Below are 20,072 nucleotides of genomic sequence, written 5' to 3' on the forward strand. Positions count from 1 at the left end.
AGCTCTCCTCATCCTCAGGGACACTGATGAAGATGGGGGGGGGGCTCCAGGTCGGGCCCCCCCCAGGTCAGGGGGGCGCCTCAGAAGGGGGGGCACCCGCACTGGGGTCCCCCCCCCGCTGCCGGGGGCACGGCTTTCCCCTTCGCCTCCTCCTCGCTCGCGGCCCGCTTGGCTGGCTTCTCCTGGGGGGTGGGGGGGGGCACAGGGAGGGGTGAGGGGGAGCCCCCACCTCTCTCCCTGCCCCGGGGGGGGGGGGGGGGGGGGCTGGGGGCACCAAGACCCCCCCACCTCACCTCTCCGGGTGGCCCCTCCCGGGCGTCGGGCTCATGGCGCGCGGAGGCCTCCAGGATGGCCATGGTGGAGAGCGGAACGTGGGCTTGCTGCGGGTTTGGGGGGGGGTGGGGCAGGGGGTCAGCGGGGAGCCGGGGTGCCCCGCTGTCCCCCCCTCAGTTTGTTTGTTTTTTTTTTTGGGGGGGGGGGGGGGGCGTGTCTTACCTGGTGGGGGGGTGAGGGGCGCGGACGTGGCTGAGCAGGGGCTCGCGCAGCTCGGGGGCACTTCTCGAAGACGGCGGCCAGTTGGGGGGGGGGGGCAGCTGCAGGACCACCTGGAAGGACTGGGGCTTCGTGCGCTGGCAGCACTTGATGAAGCCCTCCCACACCTTGGGGTACTTCCACACCTGGGAGGGGGAGGGCGGGGGGCAAAGCAAGGGGGGTCAGGGGGAGGCCCCAGGGGCACCCCCAGACCCTGGCACCCACGGGTGGTACAAGGAAAGTGGGGCGGTGGGGGGAGTGGGGGGGGGAAGACACCCATGTGGGGGCACCCAGGGGGAGCAGGAGGGGGATGGACAGGCAGCCATGGGGGGGGGGGGGGGGGGCGGGGAGGGACAGACACCCACTGGGGGACACCCAGGGACAGCCATGGGGACAGATGTGACACCCCAGGGGCACAGACGTGACACCCATGTGGGGACACCCAGGGACAGCCATGGGGACAGGGGGACACAGACAGACACCAAGGGGGACAGACGTGACACCCAGGGGGGACAGACACCCATGTGGGGGACACCCAGGGACAGCCATGGGGACAGGGGGGACAGACAGACAGCCGGGGGGACAGATGTGACACCCAGGGGGACAGACACCCACGTGGGGACACCCAGGGACAGCCATGGGGACAGGGGGGACAGACACCCGGGGGGACAGATGTGACACCCAGGGGGACAGACACCCACGTGGGGACACCCAGGGACAGTCATGGGGACAGGGGGGACAGACAGACACCCGGGGGGACAGACGTGACACCCAGGGGGACAGACACCCACGTGGGGACACCCAGGGACAGCCATGGGGACAGGGGGGACACCCAGGGGCACAGACGTGACACCCATGTGGGGACACCCAGGGACAGCCATGGGGACAGGGGACACAGACAGACAGCCGGGGGGACAGACGTGACACCCAGGGGGACAGACACCCACGTGGGGACACCCAGGGACAGCCATGGGGACAGGGGGGGACACCCAGGGGGACAGACACCCACTGGGGACACCCAGGGACAGCCATGGGGACAGGGGACACAGACAGACACCAAGGGGGACAGACGTGACACTCAGGGGGGACAGACACCCACGTGGGGACACCCAGGGACAGCCATGGGGACAGGGGGGACACCCAGGGGGACAGACACCCACGTGGGGACACCCAGGGACAGCCATGGGGACAGGGGGGACAGACAGACACCCGGGGGGACAGATGTGACACCCAGGGGGACAGACACCCACGTGGGGACACCCAGGGACAGCCATGGGGACAGATGTGACACCCAGGGGCACAGACGTGACACCCACGTGGGGACACCCAGGGACAGCCATGGGGACAGGGGGGACACCCAGGGGGACAGACACCCACGTGGGGACACCCAGGGACAGCCATGGGGACAGGGGGGACAGACAGACACCCGGGGGGACAGATGTGACACCCAGGGGGACAGACACCCACGTGGGGACACCCAGGGACAGCCATGGGGACAGATGTGACACCCAGGGGCACAGACGTGACACCCACGTGGGGACACCCAGGGACAGCCATGGGGACAGATGTGACACCCAGGGGGACAGACATGACACCCATGAGGGGACACCCAGGGACAGCCATGGGGACAGGGGGGACAGACAGACACCCAGCGGGACAGATGTGACACTCAGGGGGACAGACACCCACGTGGGGACACCCGGGGGAGCAGGAGGGGATGGACAGGCAGCCTTGGGGACAGGAGTGGGGACAGACAGCCACCGTGGGGACAGACAGCCACCCAGGGGACAGCCCTGGGGACACCAAGGGACAGCCACCCAGAGGGACACCAGGTGGGGGTGACCAGACCACCCCACCCCCCCCCCCGACAAACACCAGGGCTGTGACGCCTGGATCAGAGGGAACAGCCACCCCCCCTGGAACCACCGGAGGGATGGACAGCTGGACGGACAGCTGGACAGACAGCCGGACAACCACCGGACCCGACCACCAGAGCAACAGGCGGCCAGCTGGACAACCACTGGACTGACAGCCAGACCAACAGCCGGACAACCACCGAACTGACCGCTGGAGTGACAAGCAGCCAGCTAGACTACCACTAGACGAACAGGCAGACCAACAGCCAGACAACCAACGGACTGACTGCCGGAGTGACAGGCGGCCAGCTGGACGACCACCGGACCGACAGGCGGACCAACAGCCGGGTAACCACCGGACCGACCACCCGAGCGACAAGCAGCCAGCTGGCCTACCACTAGACCAAGAGGTGGACCAACAGCCAGACAACCAACGGACTGACTGCTGGAGTGACAGGCGGCCAGCTGGGCGACCACCGGACCGACAGGCGGACCAACAGCCGGACAACCACCGGACCGACAAGCAGCCAGCTGGCCTACCACTAGACCAAGAGGTGGACCAACAGCCAGACAACCAACGGACTGACTGCCAGAGTGACAGGCGGCCAGCCGGGCAACCACCGGACCGACCACCCTAGCGACAAGCAGCCAGCTGGCCTACCACCAGACCAAGAGGTGGACCAACAGCCAGACAACCAACGGACTGACTGCCAGAGTGACAGGCGGCCAGCTGGACGACCACCGGACCGACAGGCGGACCAACAGCCAGACAACCACCGGACCGACCACCCTAGCGACAAGCAGCCAGCTAGACTACCACTGGACGAACAGGCAGACCAACAGCCAGACAACCAACGGACTGACTGCCGGAGTGACAGGCGGCCAGCTGGGCGACCACCGGACCGACAGGCGGACCAACAGCCGGAAAACCACCGGACCGACCACCCGAGCGACAAGCAGCCAGCTGGCCTACCACTAGACCAAGAGGTGGACCAACAGCCAGACAACCAACGGACTGACTGTCGGAGTGACAGGCGGCCAGCTGGATGACCACCGGACCGACAGGCGGACCAACAGCCGGGTAACCACCGGACCGACCACCCTAGCGACAAGCAGCCAGCTGGACTACCACTAGACCAAGAGGTGGACCAACAGCCAGACAACCAACGGACTGACTGCCAGAGTGACAGGCGGCCAGCTGGGCGACCACCGGACCGACAGGCGGACCAACAGCCGGGTAACCACCGGACCGACCACCCGAGCAACAAGCAGCCAGCTGGCCTACCACTAGACCAAGAGGTGGACCAACAGCCAGACAACCAACGGACTGACTGCTGGAGTGACAGGCGGCCAGCTGGGCGACCACTGGACCGACAGGCGGACCAACAGCCGGACAACCACCGGACCGACAAGCAGCCAGCTGGCCTACCACTAGACCAAGAGGTGGACCAACAGCCAGACAACCAACGGACTGACTGCTGGAGTGACAGGTGGCCAGCTGGACGACCACCGGACCGACAGGCGGACCAACAGCCGGACAACCACCGGACCGACAAGCAGCCAGCTGGCCTACCACTAGACCAAGAGGTGGACCAACAGCCAGACAACCAACGGACTGACTGCTGGAGTGACAGGTGGCCAGCTGGACGACCACCGGACCGACAGGCGGACCAACAGCCGGACAACCACCGGACCGACAAGCAGCCAGCTGGCCTACCACTAGACCAAGAGGTGGACCAACAGCCAGACAACCAACGGACTGACTGCCGGAGTGACAGGCGGCCAGCTGGACGACCACCAGACCGACAGGCGGACCAACAGCCGGACAACCACCGGACCGACCTGCTTCATGATGAGGCGGGAGAGGATGTTCATGACGAAGCCGCCGAGGCGGGGGTACATGGTGAGCGCCTGGATGACGGTGCGCATGAGCAGCATGGGCAGGGGGCTCTGCTCCATCAGCTGCTGCATCACCACCGCCAGCACCTCCGACGTGTAGACGTTGCGCTCGGCGAAGCACAGGTTGGTGGCTGCAGGGGACAGGGACGTGTCACCTCCCTGCTGGCAGCACCCCCGGGGTGTGTGTCCCCCCCCCCCCCCCCCCGCAACCGTCACCCACCCTTGATGATGGATTTCATGTCGCACTTGGAGGAGTCGATGTTGTGCAGGGCGATCAGCAGCTCCCCCGGGTTCAGCGGGGACACGGCCGAGGCGCCGTCACCTGCCGGGGGACAGCACGGGGGTGGCCCTGGCCCTCAGGTGAGCCAGGGGGGGGGATGGGGGCCAGGGGCCAGGTCCCGTGTGACGTCCCGTGGTGGCCCCAGAGGTGAGGAGGTCCCTGGGGTCACCCTGTGTCCCTGCTGCTACTCCCAAGTCCCGCCACAGGATGGCCCTGTGTCCCCACAGGGACGTCCCATGGTGTCCCACCACGAAAATGTCCCATGTCCCACCCCAGGGAGGTCCCACGGTGTCCCAACCCAGGGAGGTCCCATGTCCCACCCCATGGAGGTCCCATGGTGTCCCACCACAGAGATGTCCCATGGTGTCCCACCACAGAGATGTCCCACCACAGAGATGTCCCATGGTGTCCCACCCAGGAGGTCCCATGTCCCACCCCAGGGAGGTCCCATGGTGTCCCATCCCAAGGAGGTCTCACGGTGTCCCACCACAGAGATGTCCCATGTCCCAACCCAGGGAGGTCCCATGGTGTCCCACCACGGAGATGTCCCATGTCCCACCCCAGGGAGGTCCCATGGTGTCCCACCACAGAGATGGCTCATGTCCCAACCCAGGGATGTCCCATGTCCCACCCCAGGGAGGTCCCATGGTGTCCCACCACGGAGATGTCCCATGGTGTCCCACCCCAGGGAGGTCCCATGGTGTCCCACCACGGAGATGTCCCATGTCCCACCCCAGGGAGGTCCCATGGTGTCCCACCACGGAGATGTCCCATGGTGTCCCACCTCAGGGAGGTCCCATGGTGTCCCACCACAGAGATGGCTCATGTCCCAACCCAGGGAGGTCCCATGGTGTCCCACCACGGAGATGTCCCATGGTGTCCCACCCCAGGGAGGTCCCATGGTGTCCCACCACGGAGATGTCCCATGTCCCACCCCAGGGAGGTCCCATGGTGTCCCACCACGGAGATGTCCAATGGTGTCCCACCCCAGGGAGGTCCCATGGTGTCCCACCACGGAGATGGCTCATGTCCCAACCCAGGGATGTCCCATGTCCCACCCCAGGGAGGTCCCATGGTGTCCCACCACGGAGATGTCCCATGGTGTCCCACCACGGAGATGTCCCATGGTGTCCCAACCCCAGGGAGGTCCCATGGTGTCCCACCACGGAGATGTCCAATGGTGTCCCACCCCAGGGAGGTCCCATGGTGTCCCACCATGGAGATGGCCCATGTCCCACCTCAGGGATGCCCCACGGTGTCCCACCCCAGGGAGATGCCCCATGTCCCCACAGCGAGCCCTGGGCCTGTCCCCGTCCCCTACCGTGCTGCGTCCCCAGCAGACGGTTGAAGACCTCCTTGACCACGATGGGGTTGAGCTTGATCAGTTTGGGCAGCGCCTGGATCACCTCTTTCTGCACCCAAAACCGCAGCGCTCAGCGGGGAGGGGGACACCAGGGGAGGGGTCACGGGGGCAGGGGCCGCGAGACGGGGGCAGGGGCCACCAGCGAGGGGACGCTCCCACCTTCTCCAGCCCGTTGAGGACGGGGATGAGGAACCTCACGTCCGGCAGCCGCTTGTGGTAGAGGTCGCGGACCCTCTTCACCAGCTCGGGCGAGGGGGGGCACTGCCAGGAGGGGGTGACACGTCACCGTTGGGCACACGCCCCCCCCACCCCCGCCGCGTCCCCTCCCCCACCCCCCGTCCCCTACCTTTATCCGTCAGGCTGTGCAGGCAGCGCGTCACCAGCGTCTCCGCTCCCTTGGGGCAATTTTCCACCAGCAGCAGCAGCTCAGGCGAGTTCATCCCCATCCCGCGGATCTACGGCACAGCCACCCCCCGTCGTCACCGGGCCGCCGCATCCCCCTCGACCCCCTCTCCCACCCCCCACCCCCCGCCGCCGCCGCGGCTCTCACCGGCTGCTCGATGACCCGCAGGACGGTGCGCTTGATGTCGGCGATGGCCTCGGTGTAGACGGAGGCCAGCTCGTGGATCAGCTTGTGGTTGTGGGGCAGCAGCGCCAGGTAGAGGTAGAGGCATTGCTTGATGGTCTCCTCCGTCCACGGCGCCGCCACCTCTGCGGCACACGCGGCGTCACCGCAGCCCCCGTCTGCCCCCCGTCCCCATCCCACGCCCCCCGCCCCGTCCCCAAGGCTCACCCGTGTCCTTGTCGGCCCCGAAGAGGACGGAGGGCGGGTTGGGATGCACCAGGAGCTGCAGGTAGTTGAGGGCGAACTTCTCCACGTACTCCCGCAGCTGGTCCTTCTCGTACATGCGCTTGATGAAGAGCAGCGCCTGCTGGCGCACCTGCGGGGCGGCCGCGCGTCACCGGCGGGGGGGAGGGGACGACGGACACGGGGAGGGGGTCCCCTGGGACGCCAACCCCCCGCCGTTACCTTGTCCTTCTCGTGGGAGCTGAGGTCCAGCAGGACGTGGAGATACTGGAACTGCCGCGACGGCCGCTTGAAGATGAGGTCCCGCAGCGTGGACATGCCCAGGTAGGTCCGGCTCTACCGGAGGGGGGGGGGGGGAGGGGATGGCGGTGAGGGCCACCGGGGCTCAACCCCGCGTCCCCAAAGCCCACGGGTCCCCACCTCGTCCTCGCAGTACTTGCGGATGACCTCCAGCGCGCTCTCGGTGATCAGCGGCGCCTCCAGCACCACTTTGGTGAAAATCCTGCCGAAAAAAACCAGGCACCATCAGGGTGGGACGGTCACAGCTCCCACCGGTACCGGTTCTCCGGAGTTTGGCAAAGCGGCCAGCGGTGCCGGTAACGTCCTTCCTACCCATCTTTCTGGTCGGGTTTCTCCTGGAGGCCGGCGAGGAGCCCGATGAGACACTCGTCGTAGCGTTCCAGGTTGCCGGCGGGGAAGCGGCTCAGGTAGGCGTTGTATTCCTGGAAAAGCCAGGCGAAAGCCAGGTCCAGCCGGCCGCGGATGTCGTCCAGGATGAAGGCCAGCACCTCGCTCTTCAGCGGCACCTCGAACTGCGTCACCAGCGAGGCCAGGATCTTCACACGTGCCTGGCGAGGCAGGAAAATGGGGCTGGGGGAGGGGATTTTTTGGGGGGGGGGGCTCCCCCTAATGCTGGGAGGGGGGGTGCTGGGTGTACCTGGGCGGCCCCCGCTGCAGGCAACGGCGCGTTCGGCGCGTAAGATGCGCTTGACGGCGCTCAGCTTCAGCTTCTCCACCTGCGTGTCGCTCAGCGGCTTGAGGACGTCGGCCAAGCGGAAAACTTTCTTGCGGCCGCCGGCCCCCGCCAAGCTGGGGGAAGGAAAAGTTGGGGCTGGGGGGGGAGAAAGTGTCTTTCCCAGCACCCATGGGTGCTCCCCCGCGGAGGGAGCGGGGAGGGCTCACCGCGGCTGCGTGGCCGGGATGATGGGTTCGGGGCGACGTTTGGCTTGAGGGGTTTCCTCCTCCAGCAGGTTGGTGGCCGAGCCTTGGGCACCCAGCACCGAGATGGCCTGGCCCTGGGCCAGCGCCGACAGGCGCCGCTTGATCACCACGCTCTCCGGCTTGGCCGCTTTCTCCTCCTTCGGTTCCTCTTTCAAATGCTTCGTCTGCTCCACGCCTGGAAAAACAAAAAAACCAAACAAAAAAAAAAAAACAACAAAAAAAACCGGGGTGAGGGATACTCAGTCTGCGCCGCACCTCGGCTCAAGCCAAGGAGCAGCCGGCGTCAGCCCCTGCCTCACGCACGAGGGAGCGAAAACATCCAAAAAGATTTCAAAATAGGGTTTGGAAACCCCCAAAATACCAAAATAACTAAATTAAAGAACAAGATACCAGAGCTAAAACGAAAACATCCGTCTGCTCTATGCTGCTGACTTGCTCCCGAGGGGCTTCGCTATGAATTTCCCCATCAGGATGATCCCCCCACCCCAAACCTGGACCACCCGCCTGACTCCCCCCCGTGAGCAGGGATCCCTCCCAGGATCTGGGATTCCTCGAGACTAGCAGATCCCTCCTGGCCCAAGGCGGAGAGATCCCTCGCCCACAACAGATCCTGGGCCCAGCCCCTGCGTGCTGAATCAATGCTAATGGAACGTTACCGCTCCCGCGTGGCTCCTCGATGCCGTTATAACCATTGTGTAATTAATTACGTTAGACATACACCACGGAGCAAACCGAGCGGTCCTGGCCGCACTCAGGCTCCACAAGGAGTTTAAACCCCTCTGAGCCCCCCCCACTCAATAGGGGGGGGGTGTCTTCCTCGCCCTCCGGACCACTGGACCCTGCGTGAATCGTCCTAATCTGACTCACCTCCACGTTCGTTTGCGTCTCACGCAGTTAATTAACAGGGCGAAATTTGCCAGCCAGCTTAACGAACCTCAGGTGAATTCCACCTGAGTCCTCCCATCCCCTCCAATTCCTCTTCTGCCTCAATAATCCGCCCGGCCCGATAAACCGCCAGGCCCGATAATCTGCCCTGGCCGATAATCCGCCCGGCCCGATAATCCGCCTGGCCTGATAATCCGCCTGGCCCGATAATCCGCCCGGCCCGATAATCCGCCCTGGCCGATAAACCGCCCGGCCCGATAATCCGCCCGGCCCGATAAACCACCCTGGCCCGATAAACCGCCCTGCCCCATAAATCACGCTGCCTGATAATCCGCCCTGCCCGATAATCCGCCCTGCCCGATAAACCGCCCTGGCCGATAAACCGCCCGGCCCGATAATCCGCCCGGCCCGATAATGCGCCCGGCCCGATAATCCGCCCTGCCCGATAATCCGCCCTGGCCGATAAACCGCCCTGGCCGATAAACCGCCCGGCCCGATAATCCGCCCGGCCCGATAATGCGCCCGGCCCGATAATCCGCCCTGCCCGATAATCCGCCCTGGCCGATAAACCGCCCTGGCCGATAAACCGCCCGGCCCGATAAACCACGCTGCCCGATAATCCGCCCGGCCCGATAATGCGCCCGGCCCGATAAACCGCCCTGCCCGATAATCCGCCCGGCCCGATAAACCGTCCTGCCCGATAAACCGTCCTGCCCGATAAACCGCCCGGCCCGATAATCCGCCCGGCCCGATAATCCGCCCGGCCCGATAAACCGCCCGGCCCGATAATCCGCCCGGCCCGATAATCCGACTGGCCCGATAAACCGCCCTGCCCGATAAACCGCCCTGCCCGATAAACCGTCCGGCCCGATAATCCGCCCGGCCCGATAATCCGCCCGGCCCGATAATCCGCCCTGGCCGATAATCCGCCCTGCCCGTTGAACGAGGCGCGTTCCACCCCCCTCCCAGGACAACGAGGGAGGGAGGGGCAGGTGGGCGAGCCCCCCCCAAGGGAACCCGTGGCGAGGGGGTCCCCGCTCACCCGGGCCGAGCCCCGCCGCCGTCATCTGGGTGGCCATGAGCCGGGAGAGGTGCTTGATCTGTGCCTCGGTGCCGGCCGACTCCACCGGGGTGTAGGTGGCCTGGAAGGAGGCGGGCATGGCCTCGGGCAGGTACACCATGCTGATCAACACCTAAAAAAAAAATTAAAAAAAAAAATTTAAAAAAAAAATTAAAAAAAAAATAAAAAAAAATAAAAAAAATAAATAAAATATTTAAAAAAATTTAAAAAAATTTAAAAAAAATTAAAAAAATTAAAAAAAAATTAAAAAAATAAAAAAAAATAAAAAAATAAAAAAATATTTAAAAAAAATTTAAAAAAATAAAAAAAATAAAAAAAATAAAAAAAATTAAAAAAAATTAAAAAAATATTTTAAAAAAATTAAAAAAATAAAAAAAATATTTTAAAAAAATAAAAAAAAATTTTAAAAAAATAAAAAAAAATAATAATAAAAAAAAATTAAAAAAAAAATTCAAAAACAAATTAAAAAAAAATAAAAAAATTAAAAAAAAAAAAAAAATGGGGGACACACACACACGGTATTAGAGCCCCTCTCAAAGCTCCGCCGCCCCCCCCGCCGGCACCGCCGCCCCCTCACCAGGTTGGCGACGTTTTCCGGGGTGAGCAGCGGCTGCAGGAACTCGGCGGTGATGTCCGTGTCCGAGGGGACGCTGGCCTGGCCGGTCGCTTTGGGTGCCGCCACCGTTGTCGGTTCCAGGTCCTTGTCCTCGTCGTCCTCGCCCAAGGGGGGCTCTGTCGGGAAATGGGGTCCCCCAGGGGGCTGGTCGGCCACTGCCTGGGCAGGGGGGATCCCAGAGAGGGAGTGGGAGGGCTTGGGGGCATCTGGTGTGCCACCAGTGGGCCCCAGGAGACAACTGGGAGGACTTGGGGGGCACTGGGAGGACCTGGGGGGCATTTAATGCCACCGTATGTCCCCAGGGGAGCACTGGGAGGACCTCAGGGGGGACTGGGAGGACCTGGGGGGCATTTAATGCCACCGTATGTCCCCAGGAAGGACTGGGAGGACCTCAAGAGGGACACTGGGAGGACCTGGGGGGCATTTAATGCCACCGTATGACCCCAGGAAGGACTGGGAGGACCTCAAGAGGGACACTGGGAGGACCTGGGGGGCATTTAATGCCACCGTATGTCCCCAGGGGAGCACTGGGAGGACCTCAGGGGGGACTGGGAGGACCAGGGGTGCATTTAATGCCACCGTATGTCCCCAGGGGAGCACTGGGAGGACCTCAGGGGGGACTGGGAGGACCTGGGGGGCATTTAATGCCCCTTTATGTCCCCAGGGGAGCACTGGGAGGACCTCAGGGGGGACTGGGAGGACCTCGGGGGCATTTAATGCCCCTTTATGTCCCCAGGGGAGCACTGGGAGGACCTCAGGGGGGACTGGGAGGACCTGGGGGGTATTTAATGCCACCGTATGTCCCCAGGGGAGCACTGGGAGGACCTCAGGGGGGACTGGGAGGACCTGGGGTGCATTTAATGCCCCCGTATGTCTCCAGGGGAGCACTGGGAGGACCTCAGGGGGGACTGGGAGGACCTGGGGGGCATTTAATGCCACCGTATGTCCCCAGGGGAGCACTGGGCGGACCTCAGGGGGGACTGGGAGGACCTGGGGGGTCTCTAAGCCACCACCCGTCCCCAGGGAGGACTTCAGGAGGGACTGGGAGGACCTCAGGGGGGACTGGGAGGACCTGGGGGGCATTTAATGCCCCTTTATGTCCCCAGGGGAGCACTGGGAGGACCTCAGGGGGGACTGGGAGGACCTGGGGGAATTTAATGCCACCGTATGTCCCCAGGAAGGACTGGGAGGACCTCAAGAGGGACACTGGGAGGACCTGGGGGGCATTTAATGCCACCGTATGTCTCCAGGGGAGCACTGGGAGGACCTCAGGGGGGACTGGGAGGACCTGGGGGGCATTTAATGCCACCGTATGTCCCCAGAGGAGCACCGGGAGGACCTCAGGGGGGACTGGGAGGACCTGGGGGGTCTCTAAGCCACCACCCGTCCCCAGGGAGGACTTCAGGAGGGACTGGGAGGACCTCAGGGGGGACTGGGAGGACCTGGGGGGCATTTAATGCCCCTTTATGTCCCCAGGGGAGCACTGGGAAGACCTCAGGGGGGACTGGGAGGACCTGGGGGGCATTTAATGCCACCGTATGTCCCCAGGGGAGCACCGGGCGGACCTCAGGGGGGACTGGGAGGACCTGGGGGGCATTTAATGCCACCGTATGTCCCCAGGGGAGCACTGGGAGGACCTCAGGGGGAACTGGGAGGACCTGGGGGGCATTTAATGCCACCGTATGTCCCCAGGGGAGCACTGGGAGGACCTCAAGAGGGACACTGGGAGGACCTGGGGGGCATTTAATGCCACTGTATGTCCCCAGGAAGGACTGGGAGGACCCTGGGTGGCACTGGGAGGATTCCAAGGGTACCTAGTGCCACTGTCCGCCCCCAGCAAGGACTGGGAGGACCCTGGGTGGCACTGGGAGGACCTCTGAGGGGTTGTAATGCCACGCCATGTCTGCAGTGTCCCCAGCAGGGCAGTGGGAGGACCCGACGGCCCGACCAGAAAGAACTGGGAGGACCTGAGGGTGCGTGGTGCCACCGGGGAGGGGACAAGGGGTGACAGCCGGGGTCTCACCGATCTTCATCTTCTTGAGGGTAGCGTCGGGCTCGTCGCGGGGTCGTTTGCGGGCGTCACGGGGGCTGGGCATGCTGCGGGCGATCTCGGCCTGCTGGGTGCCCAGGTCCACGAGGAGGGTGGTGATCTGGGGCTGGAAGTCCCCCGAGGACGGGTGCCGCAGGACGCTCAGGAGATGCAGCTTCAGGTTCTTCCGGACGCTGCTCACCTGCGACTTGGCCAGGGTGGGGGGCAGGTTGGCTGCAAAGAAGTGGGGGGAGGGGGGGGGGGCACGGCGTTAGGGCCACCGGGGGGACGCCGTGGGTTGGGTGGCTCTCGGTTGAGGTGGAAGGTGGGTGCTCGGGAACCGGGACCGAGGACGTTCGGCTCCCCAACCCCCCGGGAGGTGGCTGTGGGGACATCAGGGATTTCCAGGACCCTCCGGTGGGGTGGGATGAGGCCAGGAACCACACACCGCCCCCCCCCCCCCCCAGCCCACCCCACGGGGACAGGATGGCGCTGGGGACCCCTCGGTTCACACGGGTGACGGTACCGTGGAGGGTCTCGTAGGCTTGGATGACCTCGGCCATGAACATGGGGCGCTGGCGGGCGATGGTGGCCAGGGAGCCCAGCGCGGCCGTCAGGTTGATGCTGGAGATGGCCGGGTGCACCATGAACTTGAGGAGCTGCTCCAGGGCGGCCTTGCCCTCCTCCCACAGCACATCTGCGGCGACACGATGCAAGTGAGTGGGGGGGGGGGGGGACACGACACACGGACACGCACAGCGGGGCGCCCCCCCCTCCCCCACGTCCCCCCTCCCTCCAATCGACCCCCGCCCGGCTGACTGTATTTGATGTAGGGGTGATCCTTGGGGATGCGTTCGAGGCTGATGTCGTTTTCGTGGCGTTTGGGGACGTCGGAGTCGGGCATGCGGGGCGAGAGGGTGATGATGAGCCCCTCGACGAATTTGATGGCGTGGGTGCGGATGCCGTCGTTGTCCGAGTCGAGGAGGAGGATGATGTCGCTGGCCATGGCCGCCACCATCTCCCAACACGCCTCCTGCAGCTCGCTGATCACCTTCGACTTCACCATCCACTGCGGGCAGGGAGGGGTGAAACCTCGCCTAGAGGGGGGGGGGGGGGGTGTCCCCCAGCACCCAAGGGTGCTCCCCTCCCTCCCCCAAGCACCCAGGGGTGCCTCACCTGCAGGGCCACCTTGTAGAGCTGGGTCATGGTCAGGATGGCTTTCTTCACCACGTTGACGTTCTCGTCCTTCAGCAGCATGTTGAGGTTGGCGATGAGCTTCAGCAGCAGCTCGATGTCCCGTTTGCTGGGGGGGGGGGGGGAGGGGCACAAATGGGTGGGGGGGGTGATAGAAATGGGTGCTCCCCCTCCCCCCCCCCCCCCCAAGACAGCCCCTAGGAGAAGGGGGTGCTCCGCACCTCCGTCTCCACCTGCCTGTGTCCCCCCCTGGATGGGGCAGCATCTGTCCCCTGGGATGTGGGGGGCAGCGTCGCGCGTCCCGGGGGTCCCAGAGGGGTGCTCAGCACCACCCCACCCCCCCAAAAGTGGGTGCTGAGCCCCGCTGTGCCCCCCCTTACCAGGCCTCCTCGATGAAGCCCACCACAAACTTCCGCACCTCGATGGATTTGTCAGCCTGGAAGGCGATGATCTCCTGGGGGGGGGGGGGGGGGAAACAGGACACGGAGGGGCTCAGCACCGGGCTGGATCCATCCCACACACCCCTCGATCCACCCCCACGCCCCTCTGGATCTCCCCCAGCCCCACCCCCACCCCCCCCTCCCAGGATCCACACCCCCGCCCCCAACTCACATCCAAGAAGTTATCCAGCAGCGTGGGGTCCTTGTTGATGATCAGCTCCTGCACCTGGGGACAGAGGGACACGGTGGGGACACGGGGACAGGGTCCCCCTGCCCGATCCCACCCGTGATCCACCCCCCCTCCCCCAGCGCCACTGGCTCACCTGCTTGAGGATGTTGATCTTGGAGTCGTTGCTGATCAAGGCCGCCTGGTTGAGGAGATCCACCACCTGCGGGGACCCCCCCCACGCTCAGGCCCCCGCCCTGAAGCCGCCACTGGATCCCCTCAAGGTGGCCGCCACGTCCCTGGACCAGATCCCCCCACCCTGCCCCGGCTGAAGCCACTGCGTCCCCTTGGAGGTCACCACAACCAGATCCCTGGGGTGGGGGTGGGGATCCCGCCCCTGCCCCCCTCCTAGGGATTCGCCCCTGCTTCCCCTGATCCCAGGGACACTGCCCCACCCCAGCCCGAGGATCCCGCCCCTCCCGATCCTGGGGATCCAGTGGGTCCCATCCCACCCACACACATCCCCCCCGATCCCAGGGATCCTTCCCCTCTCCCCCCACCCACCCCCAGCCCTGCACCCGGGGGACCCCACCCCAGGGCTCCCATCTCTTGTGCCCCTCCAACCCCCCCCGCAGACCCCTCAGCGGATCCCCCCAGTGGATCCCAGTGGATCCCAGCCCCACCCGCTCAGAGGTGCTCATCCCGTCGCTGCCGCACTCCTCCTCGCTGAAGAACTGGGAGGCCACGCTCATGCGGGGGCTGGGCCCCTCGGCCCCCCCTGGCCCCGCCATGGCCCCAACCTGGGGGGGGGGGGAGGGGCACAACCGTGTCACAGCCCCGTCACCTGCTACCGGGCCCCACGGTGCCCCATAGGGCCCCTGGGATGCTCTATAGGGCCCCTGGGTTGTCCCAGAGGCCCCATACAGCCCCCCCGGATGCTCCATACGGCCCAGGGACGCCCTGCACAGCCCCTGGGACCCCCTATATGGCCCTGGGACACTCTATATGGCCCTGGGACCCCCTATATGGCCCCACGATGCTCTATACTGCTCAGAGACGCCACACACAACCCCTGGGACCCCCTATAAGGCCCTGGGACCCCCTATATGGCCCCACGATGCTCTATACTGCTCAGAGACGCCACACACAACCCCCGGGACCCCCTATAAGGCCCTGGGACCCCCTATATCCCTATATGGCCCCACGATGCTCTATACTGCTCAGAGACGCCACGCACAACCCCTGGGACACTCTATATGGCCCTGGGACCACCTATAAGGCCCTGGGACCCCCTATAAGGCCCCACGATGCTCTATACTGCTCAGAGACGCCACACACAACCCCTGGGACACTCTATATGGCCCTGGGACCCCCTATATGGCCCCACGATGCTCTATACTGCTCAGAGATGCCACTCTATATGGCCCTGGGACCCCCTATATGGCCCCACGATGCTCTATACTGCTCAGAAATGCCACGCACAACCCCTGGGACACTCTATATGGCCCTGGGACCACCTATAAGGCCCTGGGACCCCCTATATGGCCCCACGATGCTCTATACTGCTCAGAGACGCCACACACAACCCCCGGGACCCCCTATAAGGCCCTGGGACCCCCTATATCCCTATATGGCCCCACGATGCTCTATACTGCTCAGAGACGCCACGCACAACCCCTGGGACACTCTATATGGCCCTGGGACCACCTATAAGGCCCTGGGACCCCCTATAAGGCCCCACGATGCTCTATACTGCTCAGAGACGCCACACACAACCCCTGGGACACTCTATATGGCCCTGGGACCCCCTATATGGCCCCACGATGCTCTATACTGCTCAGAGATGCCACTCTATATGGCCCTGGGACCCCCTATATGGCCCCACGATGCTCTATACTGCTCAGAAATGCCACGCACAACCCCTGGGACACTCTATATGGCCCTGGGACCACCTATAAGGCCCTGGGACCCCCTATATGGCCCCACGATGCTCTATACTGCTCAGAGACACCACGCACAACCCCTGGGACACTCTATATGGCCCTGGGACCCCCTATATGGCCCCACGATGCTCTATACTGCTCAGAAATGCCACGCACAACCCCTGGGACACTCTATATGGCCCTGGGACCACCTATAAGGCCCTGGGACCCCCTATATGGCCCCACGATGCTCTATACTGCTCAGAGACGCCACGCACAACCCCTGGGACACTCTATATGGCCCTGGGACCCCCTATAAGGCCCTGGGACCCCCTATAAGGCCCCACGATGCTCTATACTGCTCAGAGACGCCACACACAACCCCTGGGACATTCTATATGGCCCTGGGACACTCTATATGGCCCTGGGACACTCTATATGGCCCCACGATGCTCTATACTGCTCAGAGACACCACGCACAACCCCTGGGACATTCTATATGGCCCTGGGACACTCTATATGGCCCTGGGACACTCTATATGGCCCCACGATGCTCTATACTGCTCAGAGACACCACGCACAACCCCTGGGACACTCTATATGGCCCTGGGACCCCCTATATGGCCCCACGATGCTCTATACTGCTCAGAGACGCCACACACAACCCCTGGGACACTCTATATGGCCCTGGGACCCCCTATAAGGCCCCACGATGCTCTATACTGCTCAGAGACGCCACGCACAACCCCTGGGACACTCTATATGGCCCTGGGACCCCCTATAAGGCCCTGGGACCCCCTATAAGGCCCCACGATGCTCTATACTGCTCAGAGACGCCACACACAACCCCCGGGACCCCCTATAAGGCCCTGGGACCCCCTATATGGCCCCACGATGCTCTATACTGCTCAGAGACGCCACACACAACCCCTGGGACATTCTATATGGCCCTGGGACACTCTATATGGCCCTGGGACACTCTATATGGCCCCACGATGCTCTATACTGCTCAGAGACGCCACACACAACCCCTGGGACCCCCTATAAGGCCCTGGGACCCCCTATATGGCCCCACGATGCTCTATACTGCTCAGAAATGCCACACACAACCCCTGGGACACTCTATATGGCCCTGGGACCCCCTATATGGCCCCACGATGCTCTATACTGCTCAGAAATGCCACACACAACCCCTGGGACACTCTATATGGCCCTGGGACCCCCTATATGGCCCCACGATGCTCTATACTGCTCAGAGACGCCACACACAACCCCTGGGAGCCCCTATAAGGCACTGGGACCCCCTATATGGCCCCACGATGCTCTATACTGCTCAGAGACGCCACGCACAACCCCTGGGACACTCTATATGGCCTGGGACCCCCCTATATGGCCCCACGATGCTCTATACTGCTCAGAGACGCCACGCACAACCCCTGGGATACCCTACACACTCCATAGGGTGCTCTATACAGCCCAAAGACACCATACACAGCCCCTGTGATGTCCTATATGGTGCCAGGATGCTTTATATGGCCCGGGGGTGACACGTATATGACTCGTATAGCCCCTGGCATGCCCCGTGCGGAACCCTGGGGGCCCTACAGACCCCCCACCCCCCAGGTCCCTACACACCCCACAGACGCCTATAGACCCTGCAGCCCCCTACAGACACACACATACCCCCACCCTGCAGGCCCCTATAGACCCTGCAGGCCCCTACAGAATCCCCCACATACATGCTGCAGGCCCTATAGCCCCCTCCCTGCCCCACACACGCCCCCTACAGAACCCCCCATACACATCCTGCAGCCCCCTATAGCCCCCTCCCTGCCCCACACACCCCTACAGACACCCCCCCCGGCCCTGCAGCCCCCTATAAGACATCCCCCCCCCCCCATCCTGCAGCCCCCTATAGCCCCTGCAGCCCCCTACAGCCCTCTCCCTGCCCCACAGGCCCCTACAGAACCCACACACACATCCTGCAGCCCCCTATAGCCCCTGAAGGCCCCTACACCCCCCTCCCTGCCCCACACACCCCTACAAGATCTCACACACACATCCTGCAGCCCCCTATAGCCTGCCCCACAGGCCCCTACAGAACCCACACACACATCCTGCAGCCCCCTATAGCCCCCTCCCTGCCCCACACATCCCTACAGAACCCCACACACATCCTGCAGGCCCCTATAGCCCCTGAAGGCCCCTACACCCCCCTCCCTGCCCCACACACCCCTACAAGATCTCACACACACATCCTGCAGCCCCCTATAGCCCCCTCCCTGCCCCACAGAACCCCCACACACATCCTGCAGCCCCCTATAGCCCCTGCAGCCCCCTATAACCCCCTCCCTGCCCCACAGGCCCCTACAGAACCCCTCCACACATCCTGCAGCCCCCTATAGGCACCTCCGTGCCCCACAGGCCCCTACAGAACCCCCAGACACATCCTGCAGCCCCCTATAGGCCCCTCCCTGCCCCACACACCCCTACAGAACCCCCCACAGGCATCCTGCAGCCCCCTATAGCCCCTGCAGCCCCCTATAGGCACCTCCCTGCCCCACAGGCCCCTACAGAACCCACACACACATCCTGCAGCCCCCTATAGCCCCCTACCTGCCCCACACGCCCCTACAGAACCCCCACACACATCCTGCAGGCCCCTATAGCCCCCTCCCTGCCCCACAGGCCCCTACAGAACCCACACACACATCCTGCAGCCCCCTATAGCCCCCTACCTGCCCCACACGCCCCTACAGAACCCCCACACACATCCTGCAGCCCCCTATAGGCCCCTCCCTGCCCCACACACCCCCACAGAACCCCCCACAGGCATCCTGCAGCCCCCTATAGCCCCTGCAGCCCCCTATAGGCACCTCCCTGCCCCACAGGCCCCTACAGAACCCCACACGCATCCCGCAGCCCCCTATAGCCCCCTCCCTGCCCCACAGGCCCCTACAGAACCCCCACACGCATCCCGCAGCCCCCTATAGCCCCCTCCCTGCCCCACAGGCCCCTACAGAACCCCCACACGCATCCTGCAGGCCCCTATAGCCCCCTCCCTGCCCCACAGGCCCCTACAGAACCCCACACACATCCTGCAGCCCCCTATAGGCCCCTCCCTGCCCCACACACCCCTACAGAACCCCCACACATCCTGCAGGCCCCTATAGCCCCCTCCCTGCCCCACAGGCCCCTACAGAACCCCCCACACACATCCTGCAGCCCCCTATAGCCCCCTCCCTGCCCCACAGGCCCCTACAGAACCCCCCACACACATCCTGCAGCCCCCTATAGCCCCCTCCCTGCCCCACAGGCCCCTACAGAACCCCACACGCATCCCGCAGCCCCCTATAGCCCCCTCCCTGCCCCACAGGCCCCTACAGAACCCCCACACACATCCTGCAGCCCCCTATAGCCCCTACAGCCCATCCCCCCCGGGCCCCTCACCGCTGCCCGCGCGCTCAGAGGCCTCGGCGCGCAGCCCCGCGCAGGCGCAGCCCCGCCTCTCCCGCCGGGGGCGTGGCCGGAGGAGGCCACGCCCCTTCCCCCTCGGCGCCCCGCCCGCCGCAGCGCATGCGCCGACGGGGGTGCGTGACGTGGGGCGCGCCCGGGGGTCCCCGCACACGTGGGAAGCGAGGACAGCCCCCTCCCCCCCGGCTCCCCAGAATCTCTCACCGCCTCCCCCAACCTCCCCCCATCGCCCCCCCCGCCCCCCAATCGCCTCCCCATCACCCCCTCCCCCCGGCTTTCCAACCCCTCCCCCCGCCCCGCCCCCCCC

The 20,072-nt window shown here is 64.3% G+C and overlaps 1 protein-coding gene across 1 annotated transcript; it reads right to left on the bottom strand.

The window, feature by feature from the left end:
• Positions 1-80: 80 nt before the first annotated feature.
• SYMPK (symplekin scaffold protein) lies at positions 81-19,837 on the bottom strand. Its single transcript, XM_055700450.1, is given in 27 exon segments — positions 81-182; positions 294-380; positions 496-588; positions 591-677; positions 4,230-4,417; positions 4,507-4,608; positions 5,888-5,978; positions 6,089-6,190; positions 6,262-6,384; positions 6,480-6,640; positions 6,723-6,870; positions 6,960-7,073; positions 7,158-7,239; positions 7,350-7,593; positions 7,684-7,826; positions 7,920-8,133; positions 9,886-10,036; positions 10,502-10,656; positions 12,564-12,803; positions 13,096-13,266; positions 13,389-13,638; positions 13,746-13,872; positions 14,144-14,217; positions 14,376-14,429; positions 14,527-14,592; positions 15,053-15,169; positions 19,742-19,837. Coding segments are annotated over 26 exon segments (3,477 nt in total). The 5' UTR covers positions 15,161-15,169; positions 19,742-19,837.
• Between the last annotated feature and the right edge of the window lie 235 nt (positions 19,838-20,072).

This window comes from Falco cherrug, unplaced genomic scaffold, assembly GCF_023634085.1.
Source record: "Falco cherrug isolate bFalChe1 unplaced genomic scaffold, bFalChe1.pri scaffold_289, whole genome shotgun sequence".
Taxonomy (NCBI): Eukaryota; Metazoa; Chordata; class Aves; order Falconiformes; family Falconidae; genus Falco; species Falco cherrug.